The sequence below is a fragment of the Cryptotermes secundus genome, unplaced genomic scaffold (genome assembly GCF_002891405.2).
Source record: "Cryptotermes secundus unplaced genomic scaffold, Csec_1.0 scaffold1411, whole genome shotgun sequence".
NCBI classification, from domain to species: domain Eukaryota; kingdom Metazoa; phylum Arthropoda; class Insecta; order Blattodea; family Kalotermitidae; genus Cryptotermes; species Cryptotermes secundus.
The window spans coordinates 246,184-267,984 of record NW_019735481.1 but is presented as its reverse complement, the minus strand read 5'-3'; the positions used below and the strand labels follow the sequence as shown (position 1 = coordinate 267,984).

The 21,801-nt window shown below is 38.4% G+C and overlaps 1 protein-coding gene across 1 annotated transcript in view; it reads left to right on the top strand.

The window, feature by feature from the left end:
- The window catches only part of LOC111869449 (CCR4-NOT transcription complex subunit 3), a 46,131-nt gene extending 26,316 nt beyond the window's left edge, over positions 1 to 19,815 (top strand). The window contains exons 10-13 of the mRNA XM_023860991.2: positions 3,112 to 3,372; positions 3,633 to 3,956; positions 10,520 to 10,729; positions 13,118 to 19,815. Of these exons, the coding sequence (XP_023716759.1) occupies positions 3,112 to 3,372; positions 3,633 to 3,956; positions 10,520 to 10,729; positions 13,118 to 13,216 (894 nt within the window). The 3' untranslated portion in view covers positions 13,217 to 19,815. The remainder of the gene's footprint in view (positions 1 to 3,111; positions 3,373 to 3,632; positions 3,957 to 10,519; positions 10,730 to 13,117) is intronic.
- Positions 19,816 to 21,801: the final 1,986 nt, after the last annotated feature.

The window sequence follows — 21,801 nt, the reverse complement described above, 5'->3', positions numbered from 1 at the left end:
AAATATTTATAAAGCATTTTTTGGAGGGAGTAACTTGTAGTACTTTTACAACACACCTTTATTTACTTTTCAAGGTAGTCACCATGGATTGCAATACACTTAGCCTGCGAATGAGTTTTTTATTCCCATGTCATAGATATCTCCGACCTGCTCTCTTAGACATGGAGAACAGTTCTTGACACTTCTAGACATTTTTGATGAAGTTCATCGATGGTTAAATGTCTGTCAGCATGAATGTTTTCATCAGTGACAACGGATGGCCTTGCACACCTCATTTCATCATGAACATCACTTCTTCCTTCTTCAAATTGATGACACCATTTTGCCACATTTTGCCTGTTCATAACATCTTCACCTTAAACAGAAACAAGTTGGTGATGAATTTCAGCAGCAGTTTCTCCTTCTGCATGAAGAAATTGAATTACTGCACAAACCTCACATTTTGGTGGGATTTTGGATCAACTCAGCCATTTTAAACACAAACTGTGAGCACAACATCGTTGTGACTGGCCGGTGAACTCAGCCTTGTCATACAGATCCTATCTCATATGGCAGCACTGCCATTTCTTTAAAAAAAAATTCCTTGCATTTTTACTGGACTTATATCTTTACTTTCGGGATATCTCTCATAGTTAATCTTTTCCAAGACTGTCTTTCTCTCCTGCTGTTAGCCTTGTCCCTTAACTGAGAGTATTTAGCCATCTTGGATCTAGCAAATTTATTACACATTCGCTCGTACACTTATACAATTCACAATTACCCAATTACTGCCATCTGCAGTATCACAAATACTTCTCCTGTTTCCATTCACTCCGGCGAATGCTAGACTGCAACTGACTCCGCGACTTCACGATCCACACTGTGTCACTCATGATCACACACTCTCTCACATACTCCTCAGCCGGCTTTTTATACTGTTCCCTGTTGCCTCATGTTACCAGTGGTGTCCCCTTGTTATGTCGCAGTGGGAAGTGCTGTTACGTCACTGCGGGGGAAGGGGGATGAAGCGTTGACTGGCCTGTTACTGTAGCAGTGGCAGTTGGTCTGATGCTGTTACGTTACCGCTGGAGGGGAGGTGTCCTGCATAGCGCAACTATGTCACACTGCTCCCTTCTAAAGGTTGTTCATCTCGAACAGCCTAACGGTGCACCCCTGTTCCTTTTTCTTCCCATTGCTGTGTCTCCTTTTGTTTTGGCTGCTACTCTTGCAGTGACTATCCTCCGGCCGTCACATCTGCTCCCTTCTTAAGATTGTTCATCCCGAGCAGTTCCATGGTTCAGCATTTGTCGATCCATTGTATCACATTCATTCATCACTTATTCCCTCCTCATTCACTCTGGGGAGGCCGGTGTTTCTACATTACCAGTTCCTCATCTGCTTGCAGTCTCTTTTTCCGTTTTGGAGGGAGTCTACCCCTCTAGAAGGTAAATTTTTTTTTTTTATAACCTGTTGGAAGTACCGACTACTTGTTTCGTGATCTTTCCTCTGAAAATCTCATTGACAGTCTTCTTGCTCATTTCTCCACTTTCCAGGTGTGATCACTATTCTGATCCACACCCTTCGATGTAGTTCACGGTTTCCCTCTTCTCTCTCATGTACAGCAGCTGCTTGCTGCCTCGGTCCTTTGTTCCTCGTTTTCCTTCATGGTGTGTCCGTAAATTTTTCCTGAGCAGCCCTGCTCTCTGGGTTGCTTGCTCAATCACGGCCATGGTGCAGTTTCCCCCAACGAAGTTTTCCTTCTGCCATGTCACTTTTGCATGGTGGCTCGTCCCTCTGCGGGCGATGGCCAGTCTCTTCCGGGATCCACACTTTTCCCATGTCTTATCCTTCAGTTCCTGGCGGCGATGCTCCGCAGCCAGTTTTCGGTCCCTACTCCGTTTCTTCTTTGGTTATTTGACCGGCATCACTGTGGTGTCTTCTATAGGGACTTCTCGTCATTCTGCCGCCTCGGGTTTCCTGTCCACTCAGGTCTGCTCTTCTTCTTCTAGATGTTCCTCCATCTCTTGCCAGGCCATCGTCTTTACATCCATTTTGGGTTTGGTTTCCGCCACTATCTCCCTGTGGCTGGTTTCCATCATTTGCATGGCCAGCAAAATGGTGTATGTCTTAGCCTGGTATTCATCCATCTTTTTCAGTATTTCCTCTTTGGCAGTCTTTCTGTTGGCCTCCATTTCTTCTTTGTCTCCCTCTTTTTCTGCATGGCTTTATCTCCTTCAGCAGAAGCTCCAACATCTGCTGTGACTCCATGTCTTTTTCACGTGTGTAAGTTCGTAACCAATTCTGACACCAGATTGTCACGTGTTGGGTGTATAACGCGACAGATAACTTCACGCCGTCTTGGATCTAGCATATTTATTGCACAATCACTCGTACACTTATACAATTCACAATTACCCAATTACTGTCATCTGCAGTATCACAGATACTTCTCCTGTTTCCATTCACTCCGGCAAATGCTAGACTGCAACTGACTCCGCGACTTCACGATCCACACTGTGTCACTCATGATCACACACTCTCTCACATATTGCTCAGCCGGCTTTTTATACTGTTCCATGTTGCATCATGTTACCAGTGGTGTCCCCTTGGTACATCAAAGTGGGAAGTGCTGTTATGTCACCGCGGGGGTGGGGGACAGAGTGTTGACTGGCCTATTACCTTAGCAGCGGCAGTTGCTCCGATGCTGTTATGTCACCGCTGAAAGGGGGTGTCCTGCATAGCGCAAATACATCACAATATGTAACGATATACACATTCCTTTTGAACTAATCTAACAGTGAGACTTGAATATTTACTGTCATCATAGTGATACAGTTTTGTAATTATTGGCAGTATCGAGTTCATGTCGAATCCCAGACAGTGGTAACAGCAAAGGAGAACTGTGATACTAATTTGTATATGCAAAGCATGCTAACATGGATCCCATTTAGGGAATATTCTGGTAAAGAAGATGCTATAAACAATACCCCATGGGCATTAGGACAGGCATCCCAATGAAGCAACAGCCAATGATTCCTTCCACAAAGAACTCTATTAGTTGCTGCTAGAATTACATTTGACCAGCCCTTGTCTTATCTTACCATAAAAGTAATGGCACATTGTATGATTCAGATGTCAGCGTCACAGGGTGGAAACATTACAGCAGGCAGCCAGCTGGTCTCTGCATTATCTCAACAATCTGTCAAGCAGCAACAGAGTCTGGTCAACTCAATGGACCATCTTCAGCATAACAACTCATCATCGCCACCTTCATCTGTAAGCAGTGCACCATCACCTCTCCCCACAGCGGGCACAACAACGCCATCACCTGCCCAGCAGCCCACACATCAGGGTTCCATTTTACCTACCTTAAATGGACCCATCACTTCTAAGGTCAGTGGACAAAATTCTGAGCCTAATGGTAGATGTTGAATATCTGTATATTTTTCATTATTTGTGTGTGATTTATACAGTTTGTTGTTCAGGTGAAGAGGATTTTTAATTTCCTGGTACTGTGGGGCTGACAGTAGTATTTATAATTCAGTGTTTGGCTACCTGGAACATATGGATTTCATTGTTGCATTATTGCAACACAGGGCCAGTAAAAGTTAACTGTAAGCGATAATGTATTAACCCAGGTGTTCCTATTACAGGTTCCTGAGGGTATGTCGTCTCTGAAAGTCATAGCACAACAAGTTATTGATCGTGCTGGTTTGGAGTTACCTCCATCAGAACCACCCCGAGGATTGTTCGACAGCAAATTGCAACAGCATCAGCAGTGTGTGACATCAGAAGCACACATCCCTCCATTACTGGGTGTTGCACCATTAGGTCCAGTACCACTCCAGAAGGAACACCAGTGTCAGTTCCAGATGATGGAGGCGGCTTATTACCACATGCCACACCCATCTGACTCTGAAAGATTGCGGACTTACCTTCCACGCAATCCCGTCCCTACGCCACTTTATTATCATCAGGTGATCAGAAGCCACACTTACATCCTTAGTGTTTGCGAAAAGCAAAGAAGTCTGAAAATTGAAAATAAATCATAATTTGCACTGTTTGTTTGGTTGGTTAGGTTTTGTTTGATTTTCGGAGAATTTTCTCCTGTTTAGAATGCTGAAATTATTGTGTTATTTCATGTTAAGTTATGTTCTACTGTGCATTAATAGTGTTACACCAGTTACAGTCCAGTGCATGCAGACCTCATGAAATTATTATTTATTTGGCAGTATTCGTGAAGTTATGAGTTGATCTAAAGGAATGACCCCATGTTAGTAATATCAGTAGTGGAGGTGGTGGTGATGGCGGCGTAGGCGGCGGTGGCAGTGCCAGCAGCAGTGGTGGTAGTAGTAGTGGTGGTGGTAGCAGTAGCAACAGGATTAGCATTAGTAGTAGTAATATAGTAATAGATGAAAAAAGTGTGAATAAATAATTCAGATAAAGAAGGCAGCAGAAGAGAAAAGAAGTTAAATGTTATCATACAGCATAGGAAAAATAACTGCAGTTCATCAGAAAAGAATGTGGTCAATGGCTCAAAGAAATATGAAAAATAACTTCGAAGCTGGTATACCTATAGATGATGATTGTTTAAAACTTTCAGATATTGCTCCTCTCTACTATCAAGCTATTGTCACATGTTGGTTGTATGTCACGCAACAAATAACTTTACACTGTATTGAATATAGCGAATTTATTCCACTCGCTCTCACAATTACACAATTTACAATTTCACAATTACTGCCATCGGGACTATCACAAATACTTCTCCCGTTTCCATTCACTCCAGCGAATGCTAGACTGCAGCTGACTGGTTACTCCACGATCCACACTGTGTCACTCCTGATCACACACTCTCCTCACATGCTTCTCAGCCGGCTTTTTACACCGTTCCCTGTTGCTTCTTGTTACCAGCGGTATCCTCTTGTTATGTCACCACGGGGGAAGTGGACGGAGTGTTGACTGGCCTGTTACTGTAGCAGTGGCAGTTGCTCTGGTGCTGTTACGTCACCGCTGGAAAGGGGGGTGTCCTGCATAGCACAAATACGTCACACTGCTCCCTTCTAAAGGTTGTTCATCCCGAACAGCCTAACAGTGCACCCCTGTTCCTTTTCTTTCAAGACTGTGCTTTCTGCATCTTCTTTTGGTTCGGCTACTCCTCTTGCAGTGACTATTCTCTGGCCGTTACATCCGCTCCCTTCTTAAGATTGTTCATCCTGAAGAATTCCATTGTCCAGCGTTCGTCGATCCGTTGTATCACATTTACTCCTCACTTTCATCCATCACACATTCACTCTTGCTGGGGAAGCCGGTACTTCTACATTACTCGCTCCTCCTCTGTCCGTTGTTTTCTTTTCCATTTCGGAGGGGGTTGACCTCTCAATAGTGTCCAGTCTTTGATCATGTCTTTCTTGAGAAGTTTCCTTTGTTGATGTAACAGTGTGGCCTGCACTCTCTGACGTAGTCATTCCTCCTGGTCTTCCTGCCACTTGCTGGTGCAAGATCGTGGCGTAACAGTGCCCACTGCTGGTTTCTTTTCATTGCTACGTTTAACCCGCAATGGTTGTGACTCGTCATCAGGCTGCATGCAGAGACGGTGTAGACAATTGTCGATGGCCAATCCTTTCTCTGGGATCTGAAGGTTCCCTGGGTAATTTCCTTCTTGAAGGCATCTCTCCTGCGTTGTGCTACTGTTGCATGGTGGGACACCTTCCGGTCTCTTTGTGTTTTCCGTGCCACTTTTGCATGGTGGCTCGTCCCTCTGCGGGCGACAACCAGTCTTCCTTGGCACCCATCCTGACACTGGGTCCGTTCATTCATTTTTCACTGGTTTCTTTCCCTACGCCTTTTCTTCTTCGGTTCTCCGACCGGCATTACTTCGGCATCTTCTACGGGTACCTCTCGTTCTTCTGCCGCCTCAGGTTTCATGTCCACTAAGGTTGGCTCTTCTTCTGGACGTGCCTCCATTTCTTGGCAGGCCATTGTCCCTTCTTCTAGATTCGCCTCCGTTATTTCTCGGCAGGCAGTATAATTCATTGTAACTTGTGGCGTGTTCTAGTTCGTAAACAATCCTGACACCAGTTTGTCACATGTTGGTTGTATGTCACGTGACAAATAACTTTATGCCATGTTGAATATAATGAATTTATTCCACTCGCTCACACAATTACTGCCATCGGCTGTATCACAAATACTTCTCCTGTTTCCATTCACTCTGGCAAATGCTAGACTGCAACTGACTCGGCGACTTCAAGATCCACACTGTGGCACTCCTGATCACACACTCTCCTCACATACTGCTCAGCTGGCTTTTTATACTGTTCCCTGTTGCCTCGTGTTACCAGCAGTGTCCCCTTGTTACGTCACAGTGGGAAGTGCTGTTATGTCACTGCGGGGGAAGGGGACGGAGTGTTGGCTGGCCTGTTACCATAGTAGCAGCAGTTGCTTGGATGCTACTACATCACTGCTGGAAGGGGGGTGTCCTGCATAGCGCAAATACGTCACACTATTGACAGAAGAGTGGGCTATAGAATGTGAGGCAACTGTGCTATAAATTTTGTCCCCTCTGTTTTACCTTACACCTTAATGATTTCATTATGAAGTGCTAGACTGCTGCATTAGATAGCAGTAAGAATGATGAAACTTGCAGCAAATACACAAAGAAAACGTTTTTCATGTGTGACTCTCCTCACACAAGAGATGCTTATGCACATTAACATGAATGTTTTTATCTTCACTGAGATGTCAGTTGCTGTATATGAAATGAATGGTGCTCCATTGTAGCCTGACATACACAATCTTGTAGTATTTGTGGGAGAGTTCTTACGGAAGATAGAGGGTATAAGAACTTTTGTATCCTTCCTGTTTTATGTATATATGCTGAAGCTTTGAGAACTACTTACAGAGCTATTCCAATCAAGAATATGTATCTGATACTTAGTGAGATCTGCTGGATGGAAGTAAACAATATCACACTGTCAAAAACCTCTGCACTTACTATACTTGCAACTGGTGTGCAGTGGTAATCTCACTGCCGTTTTCTACTTCCATCATTATAAGGATTGCCACTGAAGCAGAATTCTTTTTATACTGAGGGGAACTTTTGGTTTTAAGAGACTAGGTAACCAGGGGATTGAGAAAGTAACATAATGAAGATCTTCAGGTCTGTACTCTATACCTAATGACAGTGTTCAAATCATGGGCGTGATGGGTGATGCATGTAATGCACATGGGGGAGATGAGAAGTTCATACAAAGTGTTATTCAGAAATCTTGAAAGGAAGAGACCATTTAGAGGATAAGATAACATTAAACTGGATCTTTAAGAAATGGTATATAAATGTGTTGCTTGGATTCATATGGCTCAGGATAGAGTCTAGTGGCAGGCTGCTGTGGAAACTGTAGTGGGAACCTTGATGTTTCATAGAGAATATTTTGACAGTCAGACAATTGTCTGCTTTGCAAGATGCAGTGTACTCTATGGAGTATGGAATTGATTATAAAAGGAGGTCATTTGTTATTCATTTTATACATCACCTGCACATGAATTTAGCCTGCTAAAATGCTTGGAATTTCAGGCTCATGTATTGCTTACGTAACGAGTGTGTCCCTTAATTTTTTTTGTGACATGTATAAGGAGAAGATTTTAGACTTATAGTCACTTACAAAGTGTATCCAGTCAAAACATTCACAGTTTGATTTTTCTATATGCATAGTAGTATGAAATTAGTGAGTGTATTTCTTTTCCTTTCACTATGGTGAAAATCATGTGTAATATATTGTCAACATACTTAGAGAATAGACCTTGGGTTTGGATTGTTAATTGGATTTATTGGACTCTTATAACATGCAGCAACAATTAATTACAACCATTTCACTAATTTACACACTTTACAACTCACTACAGCATGCACTAAGTCTTCTCTGGCTACACTAGGCATTGCCTGGTAACAGCTCCCAACACTGTAGATTCTTCTGCTTCCATGTTCACATCTTTACTGGCTGTCGACTGTCTTACAGCTCCTCATGGTCGCAGCTCCTGGCCATTGACTTCTAGCTGCATCTGGCCACCAGTGGCAGGCTCTTGCTATCCTAATGTAACACTCGCTTCTGACTCAGAACTGACTATTAGGTTCAGTCCCCAGAGTTTGGCCTCAGTACTCACCACATAGAAAACACCTACTCGAACAGTTCTTCTGTTGTTGTAAACATGGTACAGATTGAAGTTCTTCATAAATATTTAGGCTTAACACATCACAGAGTGGCTTTTTTAAGTGCCAGTCCAATGTTATGAATGTTGATGTCATATTAGAAGGCTAGGGCCATTTCGTTGAAATTCGTATGCACAATATAGTGATTGATTTAACGAGAACCTTTGGCCGTACCATAGCTAAAGCGGTTAGTTGCTGGCTTCCCACCGTGGCGACCCAGGTCTGGTCAAGTGGGATTTGTGGTGGACAAAGTGGCGTTGGGGCAGGTTTTCTCCAAGGACTTCGGTTTCCTCTGCCAATCTTCATTCCACCAATTGCTACACAATCACCCTCACCTATCATCTGGGGCTGGTACAATAGGGCAGAAGTGGCTGCAGTACAAGGGACTTAGTCCCACCCGTCCCACCCCACTAGCATTAAAAAAAATAATAATAATGAGAACGTTATTTAGAGTAAGATATTTACTACAACAAGTCCTGTTACAGAATGTTTTGAAAGTGTGTACCAGCATGATGCATGCATAACTGAGCATGAAGAAGCATCTTTGTAGACACTGCTGCATTTGCAAAATGTCTGCGTTGATGTTGGATATATTGTTTTTCAGTTCATCCAAATTGCATGGGTTATTGTGAAAGGCATTATCTTCATGTAGTCCCATGGAAGAAAAACTGGTGGTGACAGATCGAGCAAGTGTGGGGGCCATAGTCCTTTTTTAAATCTTTCAATCTCTGAACAATAGTGACAGCTTGTGCACAGGTACCCCTGCTGTATTACATGTTGCACTGTCTTGTTAGGCTCGTCCTCTGGAAATTTCCTCGTCACTAAAGTACGCATTGACTTCATAGACTATGTCAGTGTGTTTTTGGTTTTTTTTTTTTAAAAAAAAAGAATGGGCCCAGCAATCTTGTGGTGAGACACTGTGTACCACGTTCCAATCTTGACAGGGTGACGGGAACTTTCATGGGCTGTTTGGGATTTCCCATGTATTATATGCGAGTATTATGAGGGTTCAGATAACCTATAAGTGGAACCATGCATCTTTGGAGAGAAAAAAGTCATAAAGTTATTAACATTTTAAAATTGGGTTCTCATTTTTAAAAAAATCACCCTCTAATAATTTAATATCAGCATTTTCTTTCCTACATTTTGTATCTTAATCATTCCCAACTTCGTGACTTTTACTATATCTTTGTGGAGAATTATACTTCTGATTCATAGTTTCAATGATTCTTAGGGCATCTCATTGTAGCTTGTGGTTCGTAATCTTGAGATATATTTCTGTCTCTCTCTTTCTATGATATAGTGTGTTAGTATTTACTACATCTTAGAAATCTTAGACTAATAAACCCATGAAGCGTTTAAACACAATTAGTATATTTCTTGCACAGACTGAAGACAAATCTCAATTTTTAAATCCAGAAATAGGGGAAACCTGTCTTCTATTCGGGTAATTGTACTAAATCAATGCACATGTTTTATGTAGGGACTGAATTCTCATGCACTAAACATTGGTAAAACACTAGAATTTGGGAAAATTATACATTATTTACATGGAACTTTGATTGGAACCACAGAAAATTAACACAAAATCTCTTAGCTCAAGAAATCTTAAATTAGGATTCTACTGTAATTGGATTTGTAGTATATAATGTGAGGCAGAAGAGGGACCTGTCTTTGGGAAACTTGATATACTAATCCCTGTATGAGAAAAAGTTGAAAAACACTGGCATGTAGAATTACAGATTCAAGCATTGAAATGATCTACCCACTAATGCTTGCCATATAATTCTATATATTCTACCAATGTATAGACCTATAGATTACTGAAGAAAACTGAATGAGGAGGAGCTTCATAACTTGTATTCCTTGCCACATATAAGTAGAATGATCATGTTAAGAAGAATGCGATGGGCAGGGCATGCAATTTGTATGGGCATAAAATGGCACACATGCAGGTTTTGGTGGAAATACCAGGAGGAAAGAGACCACTAGGATGGCCTAGACATAGGTGGGAGGATAATATCTGAGTGAGGATAGGGACCAGTGGCAGGCTCTTGTTAACGCTGTAATGAACTTCTGGGTTCCATAAAATTTTGGGATATCCTTGAGCAGATGAGTAACTGCTGGCTTCTAAAGCAGGACTGGGCTCCATGGAGTTAGTATGAATATTTGTGTGGGAAAACTAAAGTAATATGAAATTGTCAGTGTTTGTTGTTGTTTGCTGCTGCTGCTGCTGCTGTTAAATGCCATTATGTTGATCATATTGACATCAGGATTAAGAATATTGCGCATTCATTTAGTGGACAAGCTAACAGGAATGATATACAATAGGTTCCACTGCCACATTCGGATACAGTGGAGTTTTTCCAGCGATTGTCGACGGAGACTCTCTTCTTCATCTTTTACTATATGGAGGGGACCAAGGCACAGTACCTGGCAGCCAAGGCCCTTAAAAAGCAGAGCTGGAGGTTCCACACTAAGTTTATGATGTGGTTCCAGCGCCATGAGGAACCCAAGATCATCAACGAGGAGTTTGAACAGGTACGTAATGAAGTACCACACTTATTAATATAATCTAATTGTTTCCCGAGAATTTCTTCATATGCAGTATTATGTAATGCGAATCTTTTATTTCATTTGAAAGCTATCTGAAATTGTTTATTTTGTTCAAAGTAAACACTTGTGCACATGGTTCAGTAAGGCATGGCATTGTTACAGAGTCATTAAAATAGATAGTATATTTTCCAGTCTGTAAAATTTGGAAAATATAATGTACCTTTATTGCTTATATTTGGAAATGCTGTTTCTGTGTTCTTCACTGTAATCATCACTTGTAATTCAAATGCTCTAGTGTACAAAATCATCTACCTTGAATTTATTCTATTAAAAATACAAAATTATGTCTTCTGTTCCACCTCCAGATTTATAATTCTGACTTTAGGCAGCATTTTCAAATATGTAGCACGTGCCTTTCACTATGGAGAATACAATATACAGGGTGTCCCAGGAGGAATGTGCCAAACTTCGGGAGGGTGTTCCTTATGTTAAAGTATGCCGATATAACCCAAAACACCTATGTCCAAAGTTGAACGGTTACGGAGATAATGGCCCGAGAAAAGTGTGGTCTTCTAGCGGGTCCACGGATTATACCTATCAGCTGAGAGGAATTATCTCTGTTTGTCCTTGACTGCCGTGATTCATCCTATCCGTGCTTATGGAGTTGGCTTTATCAGAACGCGCAGTCAGCACGTTACGTCATCGCTTACCATTCATGTGTCATGTACAGTGCTTGGAACTCTTAACGACAACTTTGAGATGGCATGCGAGTTTTTTGTACTTCAATTTTATGGCTTCATGTCACTCACAAGTTAGTTTGATGTTACGTACATTATTAACGTTACAGAATCCACATATTCCTGCCAGTTTTAATATCTATTTTGTAATCAACAAGTGTGTAACCCCGGTCAAAGTTTGACACTTCTCTGGCCATTATCTCCGTAACCGTTCAACTTTGGACATAGGTGTTTTGGGTTATATCGGCATACTTTAACATAAGGAACACCCTCCCGAAGTTTGGCACATTCCTCCTGGGACACCCTGTATGTCTGTTAGAAATATTCCAAGAAAAGAGCAGTTGCTCCTTACTTTTTCACTGACTCCAGTACAAGTAAGATGAACAGTTTGAATTTAAAATATGTTACATCTTATGGATTTTGATTAAATTAAATATTGGGGCGTCTTTAAAAATATGAGCATGGAACACTATTGGCCAGTTCTTAAATTCCTTTGAGGTAAGTAATATGTGTGTGGGGATTTGTTGTTACTCCAATGACAACCCACTTCTTCGGAAAGTTTGTAGGTCCTGAAAAGGACCGTTGGCTGCTGGGATGTTTGGCCGGTGAAGTAGCGCTACGTACGCCGGTAGAAAGAGATGTTGGTTGTGGTGTGTTGAGGCGGCTGAGTCAGTTGACTGGCCGCAGTGCGGCCATTGCTGGAGGTTGCTTGATCGCAGTGCGGCTGTTGCTGGAAGATGTCTGCTTGCGGAGCGCGGTCACTGGAGTGGCGGCAGCTGCGCCAGTTGGCCAGTGAGTCGGGCATGACCACCAGCGAGTCGAGGCAGCCAGTTGCCCAGTGAGTCGGGCATGACTGCTGGAGAGCCGAGGCAGCCGTGCCTGGCGCAGTGAAGTTCCGATGCCTCTGAAGACCGATTGCTCGGTGCGAAGTGCGATAGCTGGCTTGCTGATGTGGTCACTGACTGACTAATGTGGAACTGACTATTTGCGAGCGTTGTGCTCCGCCTTTTATACAATGCTTGGCGGAGGAGCGAAATTTGCAGAGCGCTGATTTGCTAGCGCGTGTAATGATTGAATGTGGACTAGAAAGTGAGTGCAGTATAAACGTGAGCGTTGATTGGTTAGCGCGCGTGATGGTGAAAAGTGAGCGCTGTAGAAATGGTGTGATAGTATGTGGGATGTTCCCACATGTGTTTTGATAGATGTATTGTGCAGTGATAGTATGGTTTCTCACTTGCAAAAAAGAAAAATAATTCAAAGAAATTGAAAGAAACGAGAAAATCAATGAGACTTTTAAATATGCTTCATCTTTTGTTGCAGAATATACCATAAAGTTAACCTGTGTAAATTGGTAACACATTGATTCTCCCATTTTTATGCTCTATTTTCACACAGAGTAGCATTAATTTATTGCCCTCTTATTTGCTAATAAATTATTTTGCCATGTGATTGGTAACTTCATGAGAGAAGAAAGACTGGAACACTGATACCATATGCCTTTAAAAAAGTTTCATGACCTGTTCTTTAGTTATTGTTATTCTGTATGTGACAGGAACTGTGTAGTATTCATACAGTTACAATATGCAGCATTATAGGTTAACAAGGTAACATACTTCAATTTTCTTTTCTTTTCCAGGGCACATACATTTACTTTGACTATGAAAAGTGGGGCCAAAGGAAAAAGGAAGGTTTTACGTTCGAATACAAGTACTTAGAAGATCGAGACCTGAACTGAACTGATAATAAACATCTGCCAGAGTGGGATTTTCCGTTTTTCCCCCTTGACGGAGATGTCCACAAGTGATATTGTATAGATCTTTTTTTTTTTGTCCTCTCACTTCTGGCTTGACAGGATTTATATATCCCACCATAAATTTCCAGGGGGAAGAGAGAAAAATACATTGCTTTTGGTACAGGTTATCATTTTAAGAAGTTTTTTGTTCATTGACTTTAGTGAGTATCCAGCTGGAACACGGTTTCCTGATGGTGCTAGGATGATCTCTCAAGTTGCTTTTGTGGTGGTGTGAGAGGGGATACCAAGTGAGTCAGCAAGGCAGTGAGTTACTAGTGTACAAAGCAAAGAATAATGATGTTTCTTAGAAAGAATCAGTAGTCAGTGGTGCAGTCCTTTAGAGACATCCATCGTTTCCCCATCGCTCGTCACAGTTCTCAGAGTAGAGGGCTTGCACAACCTTCTGTAAAGAAGATTCTTACTAAGAAGTCAGTGCGACAACTGTTGTAGTTTGTGATTTATTTTCCTAAGATCTAGTGGTGATGCAACTTAAAGGATTAAAACAGTATCACATTTTCAAGGTGTAAAAATACCAGTACAAATATTGGCTAGGATGAAGGAGAAGACAACAGGACAGATATTTGATTGGTGTGCCCACCTTGCTTCTCCACTCACCTGGCCTCTGTGTTCTGCACCGAGCATTCTGCTGCCATTCGTTCACGTGCAAAGTACTTGTTATGTTAGTTTTCACTTTTGTAAAAAGTACATGAAAATGGTATAAAATAAATAATGATCTGTACAGAGCTATTTGTGTAGAATAATGAATAATAATAATAATTATAAAAGAAAACATATGGGTTACATTTATTATTTTGCACGTTGACTAAAACTGCTTTATGCTCTGTGGAATGCAGAGGCAGTGGTGTAGGGTCAGTGGGTGCTAAGTTGTGGTGTATTTTGAAATAGTAGCTGAATGTTCAGGGAATTTCATAACTAATGCATACAGAACATTGTTAAAAAAAAAGAACAGAAAAGAATGAAAAAAAATAGGTCTCTACATTCATCAGAACATTAAACATTAGTCAGACGTTTCTTTGTAATAATGACCTGGGACCCAGCCTTTTAAGATCATCAAACTTTCAGAGAAGTAAATTTAAAATATTTTATTTGTTAAGCAATCCATATGAAATTACTATGTGAAAGGACAGCCATTTAACAAATATTCTTCCAGCAGTGAAGTAGGTATTAGTGAATAATGTCTGTAGAAATGGCTGTTCCTGTATTTGACACCTATAATTTTTTTCTGTTTTGTCAGAAATGTTGAATTTGGGTTCCACTGAATGGATTTTTGTTACTTTTTCCTTGGTGCCAACCTACCTAATCCTGAAGTTTGAAACAGGCAAGAGTATTGTAGATTGTATTCCACAGAGTTGAGTGATTGATGCATTTACACATTGTGTTCCCCATGTTTATTTTACTGTAGCATACTTCAGTCCCAATTCCTTTAGGTTTTTATACCAGTATTACGGTACTGGAAACTAATGGCATTTACATATAGTACATATTACTATGAAGCACTTGTTATGGAAACATGCTTCCCTTCCCTGGTGGGAGCAGAAGGTTAAGATTGGTCAAAACAAGTTACGAACCAATCTGATGAAGAGGCAATGTGCAATTTGCTCAATAATGGTTTCAGTAATCCCTTCCTCACCTCCATGGCTGTGCTTGATTGTCAGGGGTTCTGAAGCTAAGGATCCAAGTTGAAAATTGGTGCACTTGGAAGATGAAATATCTTCTATATATATGACATGAAACAATAAACATCACCTTTGTGTAAGTTTCAGAAGTCTGTTTAAGCCAGGATTTGTGGTGAGTTCAGTCACTGTTCACCGAGCTGTCTTTGCTCGAGACCATGTTTTGCATTGAGAATTTATAATTTTAGAAATGGATATTTCAGTCAACAGAAGTTCCAGATCATATAACTATTTCATTTTATTATAGTATGTTTCACTAATATTCATGTTTGTATATTACAAAACAGGTGCTGTTTATGCTCGGATGGGATGGCATGAAACATGTCTTAAGATGAAGAGAATACAATAAAATTCTGGAAAGTTTTAATTAAGTGAAGCTCATATAGTGATCAGTGAACCCAGTGAGTTTAAAATATTAGTTTTATTTAACTTTCTTTTCATGTATTATGTTTTATACAGAATATTTGTATAATATTTCTCTAGACAAGGGATCACAGATTTGTTGTTATTGCTACTTCATTTTGAGAAATGTTTATATATTAGTGTTACAGTTCTGAGTATAATGTAGCTACAGTTTTTTGCTGTAAAGAAAAATACAATGAGATCATCCCTTCCTTGTTTTAGTTACAAAGTAAAATGATTCCATAAGAAACTGAGATACTGTGATAGAGTTAACTGTAATATATATATATAGTAGTATCATATTTCATGCAAACCCATGTGGGCTATAAAGAAGCAGTTTTATTTTATGTGAAGAATATATTCCTCCTGCAACTAACCTGAAAGAAAAATCCATGCTTTTTAAAGCTTATGATAGATTGTCTTATAATTGAAGTACTATGAAACATGGTATGTGGACATACTGAAGATTTGCTTTGGAGTGTAAGTACAGTATCAAGCCTTAAACTGCTCACAATTCCAGCTCAGGAATAAGTCTGAGGTAATTTCCACAACAGAGAATTTTCAGAATATTTGAATTAGCTGAGTTTTCCGGTAATAGTGTACCAGCTGTTTGCAAGAATAAATTGGAAATTGTTTTTATGGAGTTAAATTGAAGTTTTGTTAAATGTTTATAAGCCACTTATTTGAACCACACTAAAAGTCTGGTATTAGATGAATTGTTTTCTGTGTTGCATACTGAGTTTAATTCTGTTTTCCCATAATTTCTTTGTAGCTTAACTTCTGTAGTACTTCAGCTGAACAGGAATGGAGAGATGATGTAACATGTAAATCCAGAAAATATAAATCACTTTTATGTAGGAAAACAAAATCTTTTGACGTGCAGAACATATTGTAAATTGTATAATAATTAGGTGATACAGGAGCTTAAGTATACATTTATTTTCCACAGTATTGCCTGTGGTGATGATAAAAATGTGCTGTATCTTTTAGTTGACAACTGAATTGTAAGGAGTGAGTTTTGTAGTAATGTTTGAAAAAAGAATACTTTCAGATAATGATTATAAGTTTTGGGGTGAGTAAGAATCTCATGTTGCTTATTCACAAAGAAATATATTATGAATATCAAGTATTAAGTCTTCAGCCAGCTGCAGCCATCTCTTATAGTGTCATTTTCAAAAAAGTTTTCAAATTCGTGCTTTCATATAGTTCACTGTCATTTATATACATTTACATATATTCAAATTTCCTGTTATAGTTTTCTTTGAGATACCTGCCTTGGTTACATACATACATTGACAAAAAGTGGAATGACTGGTTCTTTGACAGGAATCGCAAAAAATATGTACCCTGAATTTAATAGACAGTTCACAAATTGTACTTGTTACGTTATGTTACTAGAGGTGAACACTGTCTGTAGACAGACTTGCAAACATGTTAATTCTTGTAGCATTGTTCTAATATAATTGTATTAGTTTTAACCAATCTCAAATGTGTTTTGTAGCAGCAGTCTGTACAGTCAGTACATATATTGTCAGATGCACATACAACTAAATTACAGGAAAAGTATAATTATTTAAGATTTTATGTTTCCTGCTGTGATTAGTAACCTATACTTCATAATTCAAAATACTATTTAAGTAAACTAGTAGTATCGCATTGTAAAAGTTTATGAAAATTATTACTTCAAAAATATGTATTTTTTGTTATTTAAATTAATTTTTCATGAATAGAAACTGAATGTGCCATGTTAACAATTCAAGACCTGAAACCTTATAAAACAGCATCTGAAACTTAATAGAACTTGCATGCATAGTAGATAACAAATGAGCACATATTAAGAGACATAATATTTGCATAGCCATGAATATTTTACATTGTGGTCTTATGGATTATGACACCTTGAAATTACCAACATTTCAGAGGAACATATGCTACCATCTTCAGGATGGAGAAACAGTTATGTACCACTGAAACACTGGTAACCACCTAGAAGAGTACAGTGTCATAACTATAAGATTGCTATGAAAACAGGGGGTTTGACCATGTTTCCATATTTTCATCAGTTGCATCGATTTGAAACAGGAAGTGAAGTGGAGATAAAAGTGAATATATTTGAATCAGCATTATCTTACTAGTGTAAATTTTGGGCCGTTATGTTGACATCTGTAAGAATATATATAGCCAGTGAAGTAGAGCATGATGAAGCACAGAACAGAATACATGTAACAAATCAAGTTACACTAGTTGGTTTATCCAGTACTGTACTTGAACACTATGACCTGCATTCTTAGATGATATGAGATGGTCTGAGTTCTCCAGGATAAATTAAAACATGGATTGTTGTTTCAGGTTTGATGTAAGGCTAACCAAAATTGTATTGTTATGGAATGTCAGTAGTTCCTGAACCAGTGGTTACTTCTCCTTAACTGTTACCATCATTCAACAATGTCACACTTTATATTTTCTTACAAATAGTGATATGTATGCATCCTGTGTCTTGACCACAGTCCATAAGCGGTGAAATTTGACTGAAGTTGTAGAAAGCTTGGTATGATTTCTATTTTTACTTGGCTGGAGGTTCAAGGAAGTTGTATAAAAATGTAAATATGATGCATTTTTTTTTTTTTCATTTTTATCACAGAACTTCCATTTCCAAGAGTTCTCATATATCATTATGTACTAAGTGGAAAAATCTTAAAAACACTCTTTATCACCATTGTCCTGTAAGTATATTTTGTAAGTTCCTATTTATGTGCAAACTGGATTTTTTTCCTGATAAATTTGACTCCCATCATTTTGAGATACAAGTGAGTATTGTTTAAGAATGTTTCATTTAGGGACCGGATCCAAAAAAAATAGTTTAGAAGCCCTGACAGAAATGAGTATAGCATGATCTCAGAACCACATCCTTTTCCCATGTCATTTTTGCAGCATCCCTACTCACATATCGAAAATTAAAGTATTGGTTGGTTTATTTGCAGTTGTTTTCAACCACAAGTCTTTCTTAAATTCTGACTGACTGTATTGAGAGATGTACACTAGAATTGTCATATATAAATGTTTTTTTTTATTTGTTAATATTGAAATTTTCCTACTGAAAACATTAAAAATGCTACAATGTGCAAATATTAAATTATATTTTAATTTAAACTGTGAGCACATAATGAAAATAAGCGGGCTTTCACCTTCTCCTAATTATGTATATTAACACTATAAACAAAATTCAATAATACACAAAGGTGGGGCCCCAGGCACTTGACCCCACTACATTTTGCACATGAGACCTCAATTGTTTATGGAGATACCAATTTTATCATTATACTTGGTTGCTACTTGTGTGTCATTGAAATTTACCATTAGTGTGCATTCCATTAGCAAAATATAATTATGCTATCCTGAAGAAATAGATTTATTTAAATATTCTAGTAGTAGTAAGAATCTGAATAAGACTTTTGAACCCAACCAGGACTGTATTACAGTCTTGCTGAACTGCAGAGTACAAGTTACACAAAAATGAACACAACAAGAAGCAGTATTTAAAAATGTGATTGGTATCTCTAACTTTGCTTGTGCCACATGTCTATCCATCTGGTCACAATTTGGAATAATGGCATTGCTCTTTGAATGATTGCGATGTGGATTGTGCTTCAGTGAGTGAATTTGAACTGTTGAATTCTGATGTTGGAACCTGCATTACATGTATATTTGAACACTGTGATCCAGCCTGGCAAAACTAGCTGTGATTTTACCCTTTATTGTGCCTGATTATTCAGTAATGCTGAGGGAAGCGATGAAAATTGTAAGATATCCACAATAAAATTAATAGATATTAGAAGGCAGGTTTTACTTCATGCATGAATAAATTTTCATATTATATTACTCCAGATTAATTTTTGGACATCTTATATCATCTTTACTGTTAAGTGAATATTTATTGCAGACCATACTGTTCCTTAAATTTTTACCCCTATCTCACCTAAAGTTTCTTTGATTTATTATTTTTATCATCATTGCAGTAAACATTGGCCACATGCTGAAACATTTTGTCATCATCATAGCATGACAGATTATTTTTATGTTGTGCATGAACTATGTCATGACAGTTTTCTATATAGTTAAATATATCTGAAGTAATCTTGTGGATATTTTAAATATTCTGTACAGTTGAATTGCCCAGGTGTGAAGAATTAATATGGGTTACAGTTTTGTTTTAGGGAAGCAAAATGATTCTTAAGATAATGATCATGTAGTACTGTAGCATCCAAAGACCTCTCAGAGCAGTGTCATTGTTTCATGAAACATTTGTAATGGTATTATCCAGTACTAAAAGAAGCAAGGGTTACTTTGATCTTATACAGTCAATAACTTTTGAGTGCAGTTGAGAGATATGAGCAGAAAACAAGAAATGGTAACCTGAGACAAAATACAATGATTTTTGTCAGTGTATCAGAGGCTTTCATTTCAGTACTAAGAGGCCATGTCCACAAATTTCCCTTATGTAATTATAGTTGTTTTATTCACTTTCTGGCATAGTGATCAAAGAAATATCAGAATTACAACTGAGCTGTGTATGAGGTAAGTTTCTAAAGTGGGAGTGTTGAGGTAACATTTTGAAATTGACAAGAATTTCTTCATTCCTTGTTTGACTTCCTTTATAAACACAATGATTAATTTTTATATTACAGACATTTTACTTTTACCACCAGAAACTGATGCCCAAATTGAAAATATAGAGCAGTGATCTGAAAGGCATTGTGCAATGAAGAACACAGTGGGGGTTCAGTCCCTTAATTACCATACAGATATTTTGTTAGATTTCAAAGAAAAATCAGGAGAGAGAATATTTTCATTATATTGGAAGTGTGTACATAATGCTGATGTAATAATGAACCAGTTAGCAAATTTAGCCATAGTCAAACATGTAATTGTTATCAATACATCATTTTCATATATACTGGTGCATGGTCTTCGTGTGGGGTAACACACAACCAAAGTAACCATGTTGTAGCAGAAAAAACAGGCACTTGAGTATAATTATACTGTGTCAAAAAATCTTAAGAGTGCATCATCATCATATAGTGATTTAAGATCATTACATCACCATTACAAAGCTACTAAGTTCTATTTACAACAGACAGTGGGAACCAAAATGACTGTACTGGAGATTACATTGAACACACAGGACTTTCTTATGTGAGGGTGGGTATTTGAGGCATGATATTCCCTCAGATATTTTAGACAGACAACATCTGATCCTTTAACAGTTGCTGACACTATTATTTTGTGAATGACAAATTAAGAAAAAGACTTATGAGTACCATAATTTCCAGAGTTTAAAGACATTTGCTAAAAAATGCTGTGGAAAGTTGTGTGCATTTTATAGGATGAAGGTACATACTGATGAATTGCATTTCTAAATATAAACAGTAAAAACTTTCTTCTTAAAATTCTCTTTTTATAATCGGGGTGCTCTTAAGAGTCTGAAAAATGAGGAAAATAAATGAGCTTAGAATAAAAGACAGAAGGATTACAAAAAATGTCAGAACTAATGTGAGGATTGAAGCTTAAGGGAAGCTAGATTATTCCAAATTAAAATAGGAGTAAACCACCGGTGAGTACTACATATTATATAATTTGAGAAAAGTGACTAAATTGCAGTGATTATATGAACCTGTCAGGTAACTGGAATTAGAGCATTCTGAGCGGTCGGTATAGTTTGCTTGCGGACTAAAACCACGGAGTTAATCATAATCTACTTAATGCGTATGTTATTCCGATTAGGTGAAAGGACTAATTTATCATTCCAGTTATTAAATCTGTTTGGTGTTAATGAAGTTATGAAGAATGAAATAATGTACTACTGAGCTGTTATAAAAAATTCTTATCATGAAGGTCTCTGGCAAGGTTAACCCCATATCTTAATGATGATACTTGGTAGCTATTGATAAGAAGAGATTAGAAAGTACTTTTGATGTTACTTGTTTGTGACACAGCAAAATTGTCTTGCACCAGCTGACAAAAAAATTAAATGCATTGATTTGTGGAAAGTGTAATTCACATGATGCAGTTATATATTCTGTGCATAGTTTTTACTAATATAGATATCAGCTACCTGAAAGTTCCTGACAATAACCTCTTACATTTTACACTATTGAACATACAAGGTCTGGCAATAAAGTCCCCTGACTGGTGTGAAAAAGGAAATAGAAGTAAAAAAAAATTGTTTTATTTCTATTAAAAGTAATCTCCACCTATCTGAATACATGTGTTGAATCATTTTAAAAAATATCCTGGAAACAGCAAAAGTCTCCCTAAAGGAACAGTGTTCAGTTCAGCTGTCACATTTTTGTAATGTCTTTCAGCATTCTGAAACCTTTCCTTTGAAGGAAATTCTGACCTTAGGAAAGAGAAAAATGCAATTAAGAAAATTGG